Source organism: Aulonocara sp. 'chitande type north' Nkhata Bay, linkage group LG12 (assembly GCF_057382095.1).
Source record: "Aulonocara sp. 'chitande type north' Nkhata Bay isolate Kocher_YH1m ecotype deep benthic linkage group LG12, A_spYH_male_GT1.1, whole genome shotgun sequence".
Taxonomy (NCBI): Eukaryota; Metazoa; Chordata; class Actinopteri; order Cichliformes; family Cichlidae; genus Aulonocara; species Aulonocara sp. 'chitande type north' Nkhata Bay.
Window position 1 is genome coordinate 28,379,920 of NC_141355.1, and position 20,761 is coordinate 28,400,680.

At 38.9% G+C, this 20,761-nt stretch overlaps 1 protein-coding gene across 1 annotated transcript; it reads left to right on the forward strand.

Annotated features, from left to right (window-relative positions):
* Positions 1-1,829: 1,829 nt before the first annotated feature.
* cdo1 (cysteine dioxygenase, type I) lies at positions 1,830-6,932 on the forward strand. Its single transcript, XM_086314811.1, has 5 exons — positions 1,830-2,092; positions 3,379-3,456; positions 4,136-4,293; positions 4,822-4,991; positions 5,965-6,932. The coding sequence occupies exons 1-5, from the start codon at positions 1,923-1,925 to the stop codon at positions 5,992-5,994; spliced, it is 606 nt and encodes a 201-aa protein (XP_086170937.1). The 5' UTR covers positions 1,830-1,922; the 3' UTR covers positions 5,995-6,932.
* The last annotated feature ends 13,829 nt before the right edge of the window (positions 6,933-20,761 follow it).

Here is a 20,761-nt window from a genome sequence, read left to right on the forward strand (position 1 = left end):
CAGGGTTTTGGGGGGGCTTTTTCCTCAATGTGGGCAGCTCCACCTTGGTAATCAAGATTCAAAGTTTCAGCCACAAGGTGGAGCAAAACTTCATTTTACAATGCTGATGTGGCAGCTCAGAGGAAAACTTGGCACATTGTGATGCAAAGAAAGTTCTCCACTCTTGGTTCTAGTAAACACGAACATGATGCTTCCTCAGACAGGTTGGATTTTCCTCTAAAGTACAGATATGTGTTGAATGACAGAAAACAAATGCAGAGTATTCCTGCTGGAAAAACCTGAGCTCAGCCATGGATTTAGACTCTAATCTGAAGTCAAAGTAAATAAATAAAACAAATGATAACAATTAAGTTTTGTGATAAAATTAAAAAAACAACAACAACAATTACATAGATTTATGTAAGTTATGTAGGAAAAATGTAAAAACTGTCTTTTTCATCTCCATTTGAGCATGACATGGTGACCAAACTTAGCTCTCTAGTATCTTTTTATCTTTTATATTTTAATCAGTCACTGCACTGTACAAACTATTTATTAATTTATTTATTTCCCGTATTGACACACACTTTTGTCACACTTTATTTTTGAGACAAGCATGTGGAGGACTGGAAAAGAATCACCTGTGTGGAATGTGTTACGTGTCTTAAGAAAAATGTGCATTAAGGTGGGACTCACTGATAAACAGCTGCTAGAACACAGTGTGAAGATGTTGGCAATCTCATCCAAAATATTTCTCTGACTGGTTCTCTTTGTCTCTATTTGAAAGGAAAAATTTCACAGACAAGAAAATGAAAGCATTTAATCTTTTTGATCTCCAGATTATGTCACATTTTATGATCACAAAGGTGCATAGATTTGAATCAACCTTTATTTCCACTTATGCTGACAATCAGCTGGTTATGTTTGTTTATGAGTCTCCCATCATAACATATCCTGCTCTGGTACTTTTCCACCAGTGATAACCTACACCCAGGAAAGAAAAAACCCCAGTCCGTGCTCATTGCACAATCTGTAATTAAGTATTCACCCATTTTTTTTTCAAATAGATAACAGCTACTTAAGTTGCCTTCTTGAATTAATTATTTTATTTTATTTTTATTTTTATTACTGGATTGCATTTATTAAAGGATTTTCTTTTTCTTCTTCTCTTTGCATAGTTTATAATTTACATATATAAAAACTTGTTGTAGCTTTTTTATTTTTAAAAAAGCAAGCATTTTTTCAATACATCTCTACAGTATTAATCTAATGACTTCGTGAAACTAAATCACTTCATGCAACTAAATCAAAGCTAAGCTAAAGACAAACACTATTAAAATATACAGTAATATATGCAGACACACATTTTATGTCTCCCATAACATGACTGCTGCCAATCAAACGTTTTTCCCACGTTTTCTCCTCCATCCTGATTCAGTTCTGCAACAAATGGATCAATTCAGAGGAGAGCGCCCACAAAAAGAGGGGAGAAAGGCCATTACTAGAGGAATGTCTCGGTGGGAGAAGAAAAGGAGACAGAAAGACACAAGAGGTGTCTGTGTTTTGACAACGTGGTGGAGCCGGCCTCAGAGAGGATTAGTCCAAGTTGTTAAAGTGTGAGATTAACGGATATCTTAGTCAGAACATACAAAAACATAAAATTCACCTCTATAAAGTAAGTGTGGTGAAAATACAACCCCGTGTTTCTGTAACTTTCCAGCGAGAGAATATTCAAAATTTCAATTGGACTGTTAGATGTGGGCGTTCACCATTTTCCGTAATGGTACAGTCCGTCTCCAGCTCCCCCCCCCCAAAGAAAAATTGCGGCGCCGGCCTATAAAAACTAAAGGACTGTGCAAACTAGAAAGTCTTCACCACCTGAAGTTTTAACTGAAGCGACATACCTGAGAGAGAAAAAAAAAACTCTCCTCTTCAGCACAGCGATGGAGCAAACCGAGGTGGTCAAACCAGAAACCCTGGACGACTTGATAAAAATCCTGCACAGCATTTTCGAGAGTGACTGCATCAATGTTGAGGAGGTTCAGAATTTAATGGAGTCATATGAGAGCAATCCTCAGGAGTGGATGAAGTATGCAAAATTTGACCAATACAGGTAAAATATTCGTGTTTCTGTTTGTTTTGGGGGTTTTCAACACCTACCCACCCAGATATTCCTCATCTATGCTGTTGTCCTTTGGACTTTTGCACCTTGACCTAGTGTCGTGTTGCTTTATCGATATTCAAAATTATATTTACTCTATCATGTTTTTGTTTACCCTAAACATGTGTCATGAGTCCCTTTTCTTTCCTTTTTTAAATTGAAAAGGTACTCTTGAAAAAAAATGCTGTGGCAAACTTCTGCATGCATTTGCTCAGTAGCTAAAAGCATTATTTTTTTTGAATGAAAGCGGCTGATTTATTTATTTATTTTCATTTAGGTGACAAAACTGCTGCTCTAAGGTTTTACTTTGAAAAGAAAATTGCTTGGCCTATATTAGTGTGCTTTATTTTGAAAGGTCGTGTTACAATGAGGAGATATGCAAACCAGTTCATTCCTCAGTTCTCTGTTCTATTCAAAACTTTAAAGAGCCCCCCCGTCCCAGTCTTTTGATTAGTGAGGGTTCAATGGAAGGCGGGTGTGTGCCATCCAATCAACACCGAGAACTGATACACACCCGCTGATTTTTGGCAAATGGGACAAGTTTGGTCTCTGCCGGGCAGACTTTCTTTTTCCAGCCTGGTTAAAATTGTTGAGCAATAAATTTCAAACAAAAAGTATAATATTTCATTAAATCTAGTTCAGGAAACAAATTAGTTTTATTGCCTGAACCCTAACCAAAGTGTGACTGAAAATTTTGAATAGTCATTAAAAGAGCGTTTTTGTTTTGTTTTTTGTTTGTTTGTTTGTTTGTTAGAAAGTCCTGAAAGCCACTAGTTTCCCAATCTCACAACTGCATCTGCTTGCTAATGTTTGCACACGTTGCAATTGCACAGTCCAGAAAATACAGGCCTAGTAAGAACACAGACACAAAAGTGGAGGGTATGAGGTTTTCTGTATGAGGACTATTGGACAATGATTAAAACTCTTCTGTTTCTTTGTGGGTTCCAGCTGGATGACGTGAAAGCTTCTTGGATTTCCAAAATAAAATTGATTTGTATTAATGTAATGTACAGCTTATTGTGAAAACGTTATTTCAAGTCAATCATCAGTTTTCTGCATTTAAGAAAAGAAAAGGAATTTAATCACTTGAAAATCAAATATATTTTGACAAGACATTTAAATCAAAAAAGCTCCAAACTGCTTGTAAATTCAGCCCTTCACTCCTCTGTAACTGTATAGTTGTGACATAATGCATCATATTTTTCCATGTACATTTGACATATTTCTCATTCCTGCAGATACACAAGGAACTTGGTTGATAAGGGTAATGGGAAGTTCAATCTCATGGTTCTCTGCTGGGGTGAAGGCCACGGCAGGTAAGATATTTGTATCTTTAAAAATAAATAACATCATTATAATTCATATAAAATAATCTGATCAGAAAACTGAATTTGTTTAAACCTTTAATAATAAGATTTCTGTTTCGGGGTTTCAGTCATGTTACAAGCCTATACTCTTAGATACTGTAGGCCACATGGCCATGTTTCTCACTGGCAATTATTGCATTAGTTAATAAAGATAACAAAGTCCAATGTTCTACACACTGACAGATTATGTAAATAGACATTGTTTGATATCTTATGTCCCACTTTGTCAGCAAATGTCACCTGATAATTCCTGGATGTGTTGCAAATCTTTTTATATGATTACGTATTAAAAGATGCAGATCAGCAGCTGTCTTTTTTTCACACAAGAAAAGACTGTTTTATCACATGGCTGTACCAGTACTAGTGTTTTAAAACAGGGACTTGTTAAGTAAGACTGTTCTGGGAATTTCTTTTGTTCTCTTGAACATACAGTATTGGTGATATGATATGGGGCATGACTTCTAAACATAGCTGTTCAAAGTATGTTTAGCTCTTGCCGTGAAAACTTAAGATTTGCCTCGTCTTCCCAATTTTTATTTTTATTTTTTAACATCCTCATCATCTTGTCTAATTTTTATGAAGAGAGCAGTGTTGTCATATTCTGACAGTGTTCTTTAACGCTTTGCAGTAGTATCCATGACCACACAGAGTCCCACTGCTTCATGAAGCTCCTGCAGGGTCAGCTGAAGGAGACGCTGTTCGAGTGGCCAGAGAGCAAATCACACGGCGATATGGTCCAAAAGTCACAAAGAATTCTTCAGGAAAACAAGGTTGCTTACATAAATGGTGAGACACCAAACTGTCTGACTATCTTTTTTTTTTTTTTTAAACCAGAGCTTGTTCTCCAACAGAATTTAGATCTGTGCTGATATCTTGATATCTGTCTATGGAGTCATTTTAACTGGTGCTTCATTTTACTCACATCTTTATTATGCCTATGCAGTGTTCAATACAATAGACCAAACGAACGTATGTGATCATTCGAGATATGCTAATGTGAAATTTCCTTGAAACTTAGGCAAGGCTGTTAAATGTGTGGCTTCTCTGTCAGCGTGCAGTAAAACCCAAGTTTCCAACCTCTGCAGTTACATAATGTCTAATTGGTCTCACAGGCAGCTGTAAATTTACAATGAACTTTTTCTTCTTCTTTTTTTTTTTTTCCCTTCAAATCCCTGCCTGGCGTGTATGTCCGTGAGGCAAATAGAGCTCTGGTGTCATGTTTCTGCCTTTAACTGTTGTTGAGCCATGTTTTACAGCATTCCAATGTTACAGGTATGCTGTTTGTTCATACATGTGTACGTGTGTGTGTTTTAGACTCCATTGGTCTGCATCGTGTGGAAAATGTCAGCCACACTGAGTGTGCAGTAAGCTTGCACTTGTACAGTCCCCCTTTCGAGACCTGCCAGACATTTGACCAGCGGACAGGACACAAGAACTCTGTCAAGATGACCTTCTGGAGCAAATATGGAGAAAGGACTCCATTTGTAAGCAGTTTTTTTTTTTTTGTTTGTTTTTTTTGTTTTTAAATTACTTTAATACACATAGATTGAGTGAAACCTTCCGATTCATGCTTTGACCCCCCCAGAAAGGCTTGAGTACTGAAACTTAAAACTCACAAAGATGCATTTGTCAGGTGCATAAAATCAAATCTAGTCAGCGTGCATTACAAATTACAATGTAGCTCTGTTACTGTACAGTGGGCACACTGCTTACTCCATTCCCCGCTTCCCCATGTCTCACCCAGCAAAAATACCTTCTAAGCAGGAAATGGGAAGAGCTAATACTTTCTTGCTTTTTTCATTAAGCAGAGCCCATAAAGAATGAAGGCAGCACTCCTTTAAGATTCAAGAATTAGTAGAAAGTTTCCATTTCCTTTCCTTCCTTTACTTTATTGTGCTTCCAAATGCTTCAGCTTTAACAAAAAGTTGCTTGAGTGAACAGAAGAGTTGGGTATTGAACATATAAGAGTGTTAAAGTTCAGACAGACAGAGGGAGAGAATAATCAATAAAGGTCAATTTATTATAAACTAGAATCAGCTCGTCAAGGTCTTCAATAAATTAGTTATTAATAATTACACAAAGGGGGAAAAACAAGACCAATTACACTGTCGGACCTCCGCCTGTTTTGGCCGCCCTGCCAAAGAGCATCAGCCTTATCTTAAATCTACAAGTTGCATAAGCATACCTTGGTCATAACACTGTTAATTAAGTTCATTTGATTGCAACACCAAACATGCAAGATAAGATAAGTATATCTGTGTGAGCACACAGTGAACCTAGCGCGGCATACGTCCATAGTTCTCAACAACTGTTCGAGGCTATTTTACAGACATTACATGTCTCCGTTTAGACCATGACTGTAAACATTCCTGTTTTAGCTTTGCTCAGGACTTGACATAAAGGAAAATGTGACCTTATCTTAGTCTAAAATTGTCTTTCTTCCCAACCCTTTCTTAGGAAACCACAGTTTCGCAAGAGAACAACTAAAGGGCACCAAAAGAGACTCCAGATGATGAAGACATTTGAAGTGACAATGTTATGATATTGAGTCAACGGGAAACTGCTGGTGAAGCGAAAATGTGGACCTATGACTAAGCAACCTATTTAAAAATCAGGAGTTGGCTAGTTCAAAAGGACAACCCAGTAATTAGAATGGCTTTATCACTGCCCAGTGTGAGCTTGGCAAATACTGATGAGCACAGGACGAATGCATGAATAGGCTTGGACATGGATTGAATCTGCCTTTTGTTTGCTGGGCCTGAGGAGACCCTTTTCCAATAACAACATTCCTGTCTATCCATGACCTGTGTAACCACACTGTGACGTTATGGCCAATAGTCAAAGACTAGACCTTTAGATTTTCCTAAATTTTATGTATTTCCAGATTTTTTTTTGGGGGGAGGAGGAGGATCTTAAATCTGGTTTGATCTCAATGATGTACTTTTATAGTTGTATTTACTGTTGATTTACGCCACTGACAATTGTCTTAACACCTGTTGAAAATTGTAATGAAATGTAACATTGTTTGTACAGTCTAACAAGTTGGGTTTTTTTTGTTTTTTTTTTTGCATTTGGAAAATTAGTTGTAAAGCTTTAGTGCTGCGTTGTTTTTAAAGTGTCACGCTTGTAATTTATTTGCAGGATCTTACGTACACTGAAAGAGTGTTTAAATCTGCTCTTAAATGTGTTCATATTAAAGGTTTGACCAGGCGAAGTGAAGCGACTACTTTTATTGGCAGAAAATATATTTAGGTTACTTTCTCTCGGGATTTTAGCGTATTGTGATTGTAACTGCATTTGTTTAGTGTTTAACTTCACAGCAAACCACTTATTATAGTGCTGTCAACATGCTAGTTTTCTGATGCAGTAATTGATACATCTGGCCATAACTGAAGTCCATTAAACACCATTATTGTTTGCAGAAAGTTTCAATCTGTTTTGTCTTTATTTTTCATGTTCTGAATTTTCTTCAATGCTTATTGTTATTCATAGAATTTTTTTTTTTTTTTTTTTTTTTTTTAAGCTTAAATTTCGTTGGATAAACCTTTACAATCACTTAAATCGCATCTCTCTAACCAGGTACAGTATTAGTAATGAAACCTGTGGGTCGATAACATTTGGCGCGTTGGCTGGTAATTATAAGCTGCCTGTATGGAAATCTACATTTGGCCAAAGTACATTTGGGGTATTTGTTGCCTTACAAAATTAAAGGTGGGTCTAACTGGGATCTTTTAAAAATCAAACAGAAACCATTTTTAAATATTAACCAATCATGTAACCATGAATAACTTGCTGTCTTGTTAGGGTATTTCAGTCCGTCCTATCATTTGTTGTGTTTGATTTTTGTGTTTTAGGATGCCTTTTGATTTTCTTCTGTTTTAAAGATCCATTTGGGGACGGGCATTGCAGACTAGATTAGGCAATAAATGCTGTGGTGTGTTCCCTGATTCATGTTACATACTTGTCCTTATGTAAAAATGAACAAAACTAAGACAAACTCAGTCACTATACTCACATACAAATTCTGCCTAGAATTCCACATAGTGTATTTGAGAGACATTATCAAAAGTTTCAGCGTTACAACACCAAAGCAACACAGTGAAGTTTGAATTTCTAACCTTTAATATCTCCTGCTGATGTATTATACACTCACAGGCACTTTATTTGACACATTTTGTCAATACCATGTCAGAGTCCCTATTCTTCATGGTATTAAGTTGAAAAGGTTCCTTGGAGATTGTATTTCATATTCAAATGATCGCATCACACAATTTCTGCAAAATAATCAGCTGCACATAGCAAACCTCCCATTCCACTACATCCTAAAGGTGCACTGTTGGATTAATATTGGTTGTATATGGAGGTCATTTGAGTACAATGAAATCACTGTCATGTTCAAGACACTTGAGATAATCTGACTTTGTGACATATCCTACCGGAAGCAGGCATCAGACAATGGGTACAATGGGTGGTCATGAAGTGATGGCCGTAGTCAGCAACAATACTTTGATTAAACATTAAACCCTCACCACAGGCAACGTGGTGGCATGGTGGTTAGCACTGTTATCTCACAGCAAGAAGGTCCTGAGTTCAATAATACCATCAGGCTGGGATCTTTCTGTGTGGAGTTTGGATGTTCTCCCTGTGTTTTTGTGTGGGCTCTATCCAGGTACTCCGGCTTCCTCCCACATTCCAAAGACATGGAGTTAGTGGGGTTAGGTTAATTGGAAACTCTTAATTGCCCATGAGTGTGAATGGTTGTCTGTCTCTATGTGTTAGCCGTGTGACAGACTGGCGACCTGTCCAGAGTGTACCCTACCTCTTGCCCTAAGACAGCTGGGATAGGCTCCAGCAGCTGCAGCTCACAGAATATTTTCTTTTTTCCCGACCATTCTCTCTAAATCCTTGAGATGGTTGTGCAGGAACAGAGTAGAACTTAGCAGACCGGCAGATTCTGAAATAAAGTTCAAAGTCACTTAAACCACCTTTTTCCCCATGTCTACATGACTTGAGTTGTTGGCATGCCATTGGCTGAGTAGACATCTGAAACAAGCAGTTGGATGGATATAGATAATTTGGTGGCTCTATATACAGAGCGATGCAACACCCGTGCCAACTCACTGATTATATCTTCATAGTCACATAAAAGTACTCCAGCATTATATTTGCAGGTGACAATAGCATGGTACCAGCATGCAAAGAAAGCAAACAGCTGCATTGATGTACACGTTTCTATGTGTACTTTGGTTAGAGGGAAATATTGATTGGCCATTAACTTGACTAGCAAAAACATTTTGGTAAAAGTGCGCTGATAACAATATTAAGGAACCAGAGATCAAGGTCTGCCGCATTTTACTGGCAAGCCAACAAGTGTATTAAGTGTACCACTTGTGAATCAGAAAGATAACATGCTACTGAAAAGTAAAGCGTACGTGCACAGAAACAGCAGGCTTCATCATGTTCCCTGTGTCAGTTTCACATGCCCAGTTAGACTACTGCAGACTATTGCAGTCAATGACCAGATAACACAGTAGGTAATAGTGCACGAGGTAAGTGCACTTTAATCTGTTCCTCTATGTTGCATTTTGGGTGTTCTTTGCACAAACATATGGCTTCTTAGTCTCTGTCCTTTTATTCATTTTTGTACATTGTATAATGTTATTTGTATATAAAAAGATGACAATGAACAGTGTAGTTTCCACAAGATAGGAAAATGAGTCAGTTTACGCAAAGAGGAACAAATGAAATGTTTTCATACTCATATAAAAGTGACAATTTTGGCCAGAAGGTTACATATCCTCATCATGTGCATGAATATCATGGTCATTTTGGGCTTTTAATTATTTCATTGAGCTGTTCTTTTTCCAGGGTACAGCACACATCTTTAACCCTCTGGGGTCCAGGGTATAATTGGCCGTTTTTGACTACTTTTGATTTTACCTCTATATTTCACCTTTAAAATATGTTTTTCTTGCCTTGTTTGGTATCATTATTTTCGGCACAACCTCAAATATCTGAAATTTGAGTTGTTTTTTCATTTTGGTATACTATATTAGCACAGTTGATCTAAATTCAGACAAAAAATTCAAAATCCGAGTAGAAAAAAGTTATATTTTTTTACTGTAAAACCTACAAACATGTTTAACGAATCATTTTCATGACTTGAAATGCAAATAGAAATTGTACATTTCTAAAAATTATGCACAAGTTTTGCAAACAACAAAGTTATACGGTACTATTTACCTAAAAATGCAGCCAAGGCCTCAGGCGTTTTTTATATAACTATTTAAATCTATTTACAGAACAATCAGGTGTGCTGTATCAAATAAGAAGGCACACAAATTATTTGTGCCAGTCCAAAAAATGTAGTTTGTGTTCAGTATAAGACAGAGGAGAACACCAAAGGCCCAAACCCTGCAGGTCTGACAGCAGTTGCATGAGTCCAGTTTTCCGTGTGGGAACAGCGTTTACACTGGAATCTGCCTTTGACGGCTTTTTTAGAGCAAATATGAAATTCAGCAGTATAACTGACACACAATACAAGACAATAACTACACAACAAACTAACTACAGCCTCCAAACACGCTAAACGTCACTAATGTCTCACATATGAAAACTTGCTCTCTCTCTCTCTGTCTTCTGCTCGCCCGCTTTCCGTCGCGGGTGTCACTCCTAAAAACTTCCCCCTTCTCCCTAAACAACAAAATGTCACATGTTGCCTTATCCTTTTTTTCGTTTGGCTGACATGGTAAACTCTAACACCAATAGGGAAGGGGTGTTTTTTCTTTTTTCACTCGTAAGCTTAGAGTGTTTGCTAGCGCTGTCTGTAGAAAACGCCGTTTTTACCGTCCTTCCCGCTGTAAACACCACTGTTTTGTTCAGAAAAAAAACATCGGGTGTATTTTTTTATCATAACTCTGGTTTTACGTGGCCCATCGACACAATTCAAAAACTGGTATATATTTTTAAGTCCGCACTTTCGACCCAAGTTGAAATGGAGACTGTCGTGCTGCACCTTGTAGCTGTGTCGTCTTAAATTTGTCATGTGATGTTGACGCGCCGGCGTGTCCGGCGACCTCAGAGGGTTAATGACTTAAAAAAAAAAAAAAAGAACTATGTTCAAAAGTTTGAACTCACAATCCACAAGAGTCTAAAGTATACATATGCAGACATGCACTTACTTAAATCCTTTAATAACTGGTGCTAAAAGTTGTACAACACATATTAACTCCACTTTGAATTGACCTCTCATTAATGATCATGACTGGCTACAACTGGTAGTTTCTCTCTTTTCGCATAAAAGCCTTCAAGCTCCACGGAAATTTGCAGCTGACCACATGGACAAGCTAAATATCTTCTGGAGAAAAGTGTAATTGACAAATGAGAGAGATTGGGCTATTTGGCCACAGTGACAATAGGTTTGGATGAGTAAAGTTGAGGTTTTCAAGCCAAATAAGTCTCCGGGCCAGTCTTGGTAGCCGGGGATCAGTCCACCAGGGCATCCGCTCCTGGCTGCCGCCCGGCTCACAATGCACCCAACCCCTACGGTGCCTCCTGCTGGTGGTGGGCCTGCAGGAAGATGGGCCCATGTCCCTTTTTCGGGCTGGGCCCAGTTGGGCCCTATGAACTAAGGCCTGGCCACCATATGCTCGCCCTCGGGCACCCTCCCTGGGCCTGGCTCCAGGGCTGGGCCCCGGTAAACCTATCCCGGGCAGGGTAAACTGTTCCTCCGGTGATATTCTCACAAGGGTCTTCTGAATCGCTCTTTGTCTGGTCCCTCACCCAGGACCAATTTGGCATGGGAGACCCTACAAGGGGGCAAAAGCCCCCAGACAACATGGCTCCTGAGATCCCTGAAACACACAAACCTCTCCACCACGATGTGGTAGCGATTTGCAGAGGGGACAGTGACCAGAGGTGGTGTATGTTTACCAACTGTCAAGCATGGTGGTGGTAGCATAATGCTCTGGTGTTGTTTGGCTGTCAGTGGTACTGATTAATTGCTGAAGGTGGATGGAACAACGAGGAAGGATGTCTACCTCCAGATTCTTAATCTCAAACCAACAGCTAGACAGTTGAAACATGGAGGCAACTGGGTGTCCCAACAGGACCCAAACAGACATAAAAACTGGCTAACATTAAAATTCTGGTATAGCCTTCCCAAAGCCCAGACTTCAATGTCATTGAAAATGTGTGGTCTATACTTAAAAACTGGGTCTGTGCCAGGAAACCAACCAATTCAGAATTCTAATAACTGTGCCAAGAAGTGTGGTCAAATATGAAACTAGAATCATGCCAGAAGCTTGCTGATGGCTGTCAAAAGCATGTGGTTGAGGTGAAGCTTTCTAAGGGACATTTAACCAAATGCACATGGGGGTTTATCTGTATATTTGAGCCTGTATGGATACTTTTGATCGTGTGTAGAGCAAGGCAAGGCAAGGCAAGGCAAATTTATTTGTATAGCACAATTCAACAACAAGGTGATTCGAGCAGAGAAAATCCAAGATAAATTCAAAGTTGTGCATCCAATTCTTCTGTTTTTAAGTCATTAAGGATGTATGCTGTACAGTCATTCCACACTGGAAAAAGAACAGACTTTTGACCATTGCTGTATACGCTTTTGAAACGTATTTCGTTGACTTTGCTCTCCTCTCTCCAAACAAACGTCATTAGTTGCATTTCTTCACTATTTACCTTTGGAGAGGTAAATCACAGTGTTCTCACAGGAATGTGAGTTTGTTCCAAATAAATGTTCCCAGATTTTCCTATAACAAGTCAACAATGGCCTACAGCCAGTGTTGCATAACAATGAAGCAATCGCTTTGATTATCCCGGAAAGACTCCAGTTTTATATGAGGGCACGATTAGCATGAGTGAGAGTAAAGAAATTGCTCCTATCAAACAAGAACATTGTGAACACAACTTATCTGTTAATATTAGACTATGACACAAATGCTTCATGGACTTAAAAAAACTCTTTATCATTCACATGTTCATGAGAAGACTTGATGTGTCAGCAATTAAGACAACTGGTGCATTTGATACTCGCACAGCATTTATTTATATTCATTTATTTATTTAGATACATTGTTCTACATATTTGTTATGTACCATATTTCAACTGATGATGTGGTGAGTCCCTTTCCTTTCCATTTTGTGGATTTAAACATTTCTGGAAAAAGTGCTGAAAGATAATATCATGTAATTTCCTCAGTGTACATGTTGATCTTGGATGATATTTTTGGCCCAGACAGAAGACAGTTTGGCACCTTGTAGTAAAAATGTTCTGCAGAAATATTTGGAAGTGTGTCAGTTCTTGTTGTGGTGTTTTTTTTTTGTTAGGTAAGTTTTGATACAGAGTCTCCACCTTGGATTGTTCTCTGTGTTCCCACATTCTCACCACTTAAATATTGCAGTGTTGGAGCAGCTGTAGTTGTGGGGAAGCCATAAACCTTAAAGACAGGTTTCACATTGTTTTTTGTTTTTTTTAACCAACTACTAGCGCTGAGATTGAAAATGCAGAGAATAGGAGTGTGTCCTATGATAATAACAGCGATAACAATAAGCCAGGCTTCTAAAACTTTCTAGCACACCAGAAGAAACTGAAAAGCTAATTTACTTATCGAAGCGGCCTCTGTACATTGATAGTGAAACACTCATTCACAAATATGTTGCACTGTACACTTGGCAGCCCAGTTTTTATTACAGAGTCATAAAATATGTTTTCTCTGCATTGTCAGGCCTTTTAGGTCATCACTTTATGTAAATATTAAAGTCCACATTTGGTCGTTTATATTTTTCTTTCATGTTCTAGGCTTTACTGTATAAAGTCATGTATCTTGATGCCAGAAAGATGTTTCATATTTATTTGGTGAAAGTGAAATTTCTTGCTAAAAACTGACTGCTCAATATTTTGTGTGCCTATGTGTAAACATGTTGCCTGCATTGTAATTAAACCAAGACTGGCCTTCAATTGAAGAAACTTGTATCTTGTATCCACTAGCTACTTTATCTGTCTATACACAGTACTGTGTCTTGACTCACTCCTTATTTCTTTGTATTTTTGTAGGAAAATGGGAAAAAAGGTGCAGCAATTATTTTTAAACATATGCAAATATAGAATAAAGCACATAAGGCAAAAACAGTTAACAATACTAATAAACTTGAAAGTCCACCTTTCTTCGGCAACACAGCCTGAGCTCTCTTAGGCCAGCTTTCTTGTCATTTCTTTAAGTAGTCTTCCGGAAAAGTTCTCCAGACTTCTTGAAGGACATTCAAAGTTCTTCTTTGGATGTTGGCTGCTTTTTGTTCCATTGTCCATCAACATGGTTCCACACTGCTTCATTGATGTTGAGGTCCGGCTTCATCCCGACGTTTTGTCACGTCCCGCGGCATTCCTGAGGAACACGAAAGGTGACCTTCCTCGTTCTAATGGTATGCGCCGGGTTATGGATGAAATCCAGTGGAATAACGCTCCTGCAGTAGTAAACATTGCAGCCATGTATTCCAGCCCTAAACCTAACCTTCTCCCTAACCCTAACCTTATTCCTAACCTTAACCAGCAGTTTAATGATGTGAAATAGTGTTTTCGGAAGAGTTTAAAAAATAAAAATAAAAAATGAACGAGCATGTGTAGATTGAGTCCAAAGGGTTGTCATATTTCCTAATTTTTCCGATGTCGTCATTTAGTAATGTGTTGGGTGGCCGAAAATGTAATATGTTGACAATTTGTCACCTAGCATAGAATGTTAGGCTTTGGGATGAGAATGTGTTGGCACGGCCAATCCATGTGTTTTTCTAGGTATGGTTTGACTGCATTGAGAGTATGTTGTGGACCACTGCCATACTGAAAAGAAAAACAAAACAAAACAAAACAATGTCATTCGGATGCTTTTCAGATTGAATGGTGGAACAAAATCTAACCATACTTTTCTGAGTTAACGATTCCACAAAGTTTGACAAGATCCCTAACATCACTGGCTGAAATATAGCCTCAAACTATGACAAACCCACCACCATATTTTACACATGGCTGTAGTCGCTGAATCTGATAGCATTGTGTTGGTGTTGCTCCTGGAGCAAAAAAACTAATGTTGGTTCATGTTTTACATTGTGAATTGACCAATCGCATTGTAGTGTTGTCATAGTTTTGCAATATTTGAGTCACACCATACACCAAACCGTAACCCTAACCACAATCACATCTTAATCCCCAACCTAGCACGTTTTTCCCGGACTCGACATTAGCAAGTTTTTTTTTTTCTTTCCGGAAAGTATGACATAACAGTGTGATTGGTCAGTTGCAATGTTGACCTTGGACAAACATTGGCTATATCCCAATTCAGGGTCTGCAGCCTTAAAGGCTGCATTTTTTACATCACAGTGACGCGACGAAGGCTGTCCCAATTCAAAGGCTGCTCGAAATGCAGCCCTCAAATGTGTCCTTCATTTCCCTGAATTTTAAGGCTGTGACGGTGAACGAATCGTTCAATACTCGTGAATCATGATTCACAAGCGCAACTGACTCACTGACTCATCCCTGTTGCTGTTAGCAAACTAATTCCATTAGTAGAAATATATGTAGCTTATAATTAAAATTGTAGGGAAAAAAAACCCAACAGCCAGTTTATTACCAAAACCATTCCTGCTCTGAACTGGAAGAAAAAACCCTGAGTAGAAGTTCACATCAAGACAATAGCTCCTCAGTTCACAGTAGCATCGCTCTGCTAACATGCTAACAGCACATTTGAGGTACTCACCCCCTCCCTCCTGTGCTGAAATTCAACATTATGCACTCCACACTGTATATAAATGCCACTTGTTTTGCACATATTCAACTCTGTATATTTTATATATTTTATTATTATTATTATTATTTTATTTTATTTTTTTACTATTTAATTTGTAAAAATGTGTATACATACACACACACACACACGTAGGAAAATATTTAGTATACACATCCAGAAATGCATACACTATTATATATTGTACATATATTTATTAGTTTCAGGTTGGCCATTTTTGTATTTTGCTCGTTTGTGTTGTTGTGTTTGCACATCTCTGTTGCTTGTGGGGCTCGCACACAAGAATTTCACTCGCATGTGCTGTGCCAGTGTGCCTGCACATGTGATGTGACAATAAAAAGTGATTTGATTTGATTTGATTTGATTTGATTTGATTTGAATCATAGCATAAGCCAGGGCTCGGCAACCTGCGTCTCCGGAACCGCATGCGGCTCTTTAGTCCTTATAGTGCGGCTCCGAGTGGTTTGGGAAAGTATTTAGCTGAATTGTATTTTATTTATGTTAGTTCTTTTTTAACTCGTAGTTCTAAATTGGAAGATTATTGTGATATTGAAATACAAAACTATAATTATATTCTATTATTTCTTCATCACTCAAAATAAGCGTCACACTCGCGGAAGCCTATACCCGCCGAAACACCGTGCATTTACCGAGACTTTCAACCCCAGGTGGGTCAATTATGAATCTTTGGATCCACATTATGTCAACAGCTATTCTCCACCGTGAACTACGTTAAAACAAACACCGCTCACACCTCACAGATGACAGCTTACAGTCCTGCATAAAGATGAAAGTGACTTCGTACAGCCCCGATTTGCAGACGCTGTGCGCAGAGGTTCAGGAGCAGAACTCCCATTGTAAACATACCACGGCCGACCCGACGATGTTTCCATGAACACGCTGTACAGCTTCTCTTTATTGACCACTTTTCACACATGGTTGCTGTACGCATACAGCCGGCAGTAGCTTTTCAGCTCACAGCCTGACACACACCAACACAACATAGATAGCACAGATGTTAAATCGGCAAGGTGTGATTGCTGGTGCCGCTCAGGTGCGTCCGCCTCCCCTGCAGTGGCGCAGCAGACCACGCCTTGCCACACACATTAACCAGGTGAAATACATATTTAGGCAGAATTTTGTAAATATTTATTTATTTATTTATTTAGTTAGTTAGTTAGTTAGTTAGTTAGTTAGTTAGTTAGTTTTTTAGCAGCGGTTCGCAGCCGAGTGTGAAGCAGCGGGAATGAGGATCAGCACCTCCAAATCTGAGGCCATGGTTCTCAGCCGGAAAAGGGTGGAGTGCCCACTCCGGGTCGGGGATGAGTTCCTGCCCCAAGTGGAGGAGTTCAAGTATCTCGGGGTCTTGTTCTCGAGTGATGGGAGAAGGGAGCCGGAGATCGACAGACGGATTGGGGCTGCAGCTGCAGTAATGCGGACGTTGCACCAGTCCGTCGTGGTGAAGAGGGAGCTGAGTGTAAAAGCGAAGCTCTCAATTTACCGGTCGATCTACGTCCCTACCCTCACCTATGGCCACGAGCTGTGGGTAGTGACCGAAAGAACGAGATCGCGGATACAAGCGGCAGAAATGAGCTTCCTCCGAAGGGTGGCTGGCCTCTCCCTTAGAGATAGGGTGAGAAGTTCGGCCATCCGGGAGGGGCTCAGAGTAGAGCAGCTGCTGCTCCACATCGAAAGGAGCCAGCTGAGGTGGTTCGGGCATCTGACAAGGATGCCCCCTGGGCGCCTCCTGGGTGAGGTGTTCCAGGCATGTCCCACCGGGAGGAGGCCCCGGGGCAGACCCAGGACACGCTGGAGAGATTATATCTCTCAGCTGGCCTGGGAACGCCTTGGTATTCCCCCGGACAAGCTGGAGGAGGTGGCTGGGGAGAGGGAGGTCTGGGCCTCTTTGCTTAGGCTGCTGCCCCCGCGACCTGACCGGACAAAGCGGATGAAGATGGATGGATGGATGGAGTTCAAAATGTGTTAATTACATAAATAAAATGTAATTTTCTTTGCAGCACTTCATGGATTTCATAAGCAACACACCTTAGTTGTTCACACAAAGCATAAAGTTAAAAAACAATATATACAGTGTTATCTTCATTTTAGATGTCAAAAGGTATTTGCGGCACCCAGTGTTTTCTTTTGCGTGGAAACTGGGTCCAAATGGCTCTTTTGCTGTTAAAGGTTGCTGACCCCTGGCATAAGCGAATAACTCAGGACTCACTAACCCCCTTCCTCCTGGCTCATAGCTCAAACGAGTTGAACGAATCACTGACTCACTCACTCACCCCCTCCCTCCTGGCTCACAGCTTCTTTTCTTCTTCTTGGTTGGCAACCAATGTTAAGGCACTTTACCGCCCCCTGGCTCACAGCTCAGTGGACATTTAGATGAGAAAATATATATTTGACACTTTTAAGGAAAATACCAATAAACTAAAATAAAAATAAATAAATATTCCCTTTAGAGTTTTTTTGCCCTTTTTTGCTCTAAAGAAAATAGTTGTTTTCGTTTACGATCATTCATCTTAGCAGTAGGATTTACATTAAAAGAGAAACAAATTAAGTTTGAGTGAAAATATACATTTTTGCCCTCTCTGGTCAATTGACTCAGTGACTCAAATGACTCAAGAAACCCAATTCACTTTGGTGAGTGACTCATTAAAACTCGATTCAGTAAAAAGAATCGAATTTACCATCACTAGTGTAGACTTCGTGGCCCAACATATCCCACAATTCATAGCGCTGCAGTCGGTGTGGATAATTTTGCCGCAGATGGCAGAAGCAGAGAGGCCGAAGAGTAAACTGTTAAAAGTAAGTACTGAATATTATGTCACTCATTTATGTGAAAATGTTTAATAATGAGGAACATTAAAACATTACTTTGGTCACATGTCGGCAAAGTCGCCATTAGCGATGTTTGTACTTTCAGCGTTTACTTGGTTTTAAAGCCTTTAAAATATAATAATACAATAGCTGACCTTAATCTTACAGAGAATCTGATGATTTTATGGATAATTAAAGTCAGTCATATATCCACAAACACAACAGGCTGAAAGTCAGTGATGCTGCTCGGTTTGAAGTCCTGAATATCACGGCACAAGCAGGATCCACTGCACTGTTAATGTTAGTTATTTTGTTATATTGCTGCCTCTGTTCGGTGGTGTCCAGCCAAACGGACTTTAACGTGTGTTTGAACTCGTTAAGCTGAAAGAAAGATGCTTTAATCACAGGAGTCACACATGTGTCCACTGTACCATCTGGGAACTTTTCTTGTTTAGCACAAACACTAAATCCTCCTTCTCTTGTGCTGTTTTGTAGCAGTGTATACACCTGAGACTGTCACCTGTCTGTCTGTCCTGCACTCGCTCTCTGTTTCTTTCTCTCCGATTGTGTAATAAAAGTATGAACATGTAGTTATAAGTTACACTTGTGTTTGAATCCTGCAGCTTATCACACATTTGATTTCCATGTGTGACAACTGCAAGTGTCCAGAGTGAGGACAGACTGAGGGACCCACTGCTGCACATCATCTGTGAGGCTTTGCACCCCTGATGATCCACCAGGACAAACTCAGCAGTGTGTGAGGAAGAGGAGGAGGAAGAGCCAGCAGCAGCTGACAGATGGAGAGAATAGACAGACTGTTCCCTGTTTGTGAAGGACTGCTAGAAAAGTTTAAAAATAACTAATTGTCTGTCCTGAATCAGTCTTATTAGGTAATGTTCAAATAATTTTATCATTCCAGTGTTTTCAGTGTGGGAGAAAGTACTCAGGGCCTTCAAGTTACACACTATGAAAGGCAGAAACAAGTTTCATTTCATTTTTCATTTCATTTATTTGTTCATTTTCAGGCACAACAAATACCTATATTGAACATAAAATGCACAAAACAAAAAACAGAAATTGCCTGAAAAAGGAGTGGGACGAAGAAAACTTATTAAATCCCACCCCTATACTCACTCATCAACAAAAAAAAACAATAAACTTCCCGCAGCTACGCCCATCATTGCATACAGACCCATCAACAGCCCCGGGCACATACAAGCATCTAAACGGCAGCTCGCAAACAACAATTAGAGCCTTCATAACTGAATACAGAATATATAAATTATAAATTGCATTACCACAGGTAACAGGCAGTAATAACTACAAGTAACAAACACACATACATATACATACATATATGTACACACACGTACATATATGTACATACATACGCACACTTTTTTTTTCTTTTTTTTTTTTTTGGAATCCATACCAGCAATGGTAAGAGAACAGACATTACAGAGCACACTAAAAACCATCATTGAGTATACTGTGACCAGACCAACTGTTTGTAGAGAAATTTAAATCTATGAATATTTTTGCATTGTTTCAATTGTAAACTCAGACTGTTCCAGATTTTCACACCACATACAGACACACAAAAACCTTTACGGGTTGTTCGAGTTCTGGGTAATTTGAATTCTCCAAAGCCTCTCACATTATAAACCTTTTCTCGAATTTCAAATCTAGTTTGTAAATTTGCCGGTAAAAGTTTAGTAAAAGCTTTATAAAAAATTATGGATGTATTGTAATTAACCAGATCCTGGAATTTAAGTAACTTTGCCTGAAGAAAGAGTTTGTGAGTATGATCTAGATAACCAGCCTTGTGAATAATACGCAGTGCTCGTTTCTGTACTGTGACTAATGGATTAGTTGTATTTTTATATGTATTTCCCCACACTTCCACACAATATGTAAGCTATGGAAGAACCAGGGTACAGTACAGAGTACGAAGTGCATCTTTATCAAGGAATTGTTTCACTTTGTTCAAAACTGCGAGGCTTCTGGAAATTTTGGTTTTTATGTGTCTGACGTGGGGTTTCCATGAAATTTTGTTATCAATTATAACTCCCAAAAATTTGTTTTCACTCACATTATCAATTGGTACACCTTCAATGATAATTGGTAATTCTATATTATATTTTAAATTACCAAAAAACATTGCTTTAGTTTTATTTATATTTAATGATAATTTATTTATGTCCATCCATTTTTTTAAATTAATTTTAGCTCCCTGTTTACGGTCATTACAAGATCAGTATAATCATCGCTACTGAAAAATATGTTGGTGTCATCTGCGAACAGTATGAGTTTAAGTACTTGAGAAACATCAAAAATATCATTTATGTATACATTGAAAAGTTTTGGTCCCAACACTGACCCTTGGGGAACACCACATGTAATACCAAGTTTCTCTGAGTGGTAATGCCCTATGCTAACATATTGTTCCCGACTCGTTAGGTAACTTTTTAACCAGTTACCAGCTTTCCCTCGAATACCATATCTTTCCAATTTATCCAATAAAATTGAGTGATTGATTGTGTCGAAGGCCTTTTTGAGATCAACAAAAATACCAACTGCATATTTATTTTTATCCAGTGTATCAGTAATTTCTTCTACTG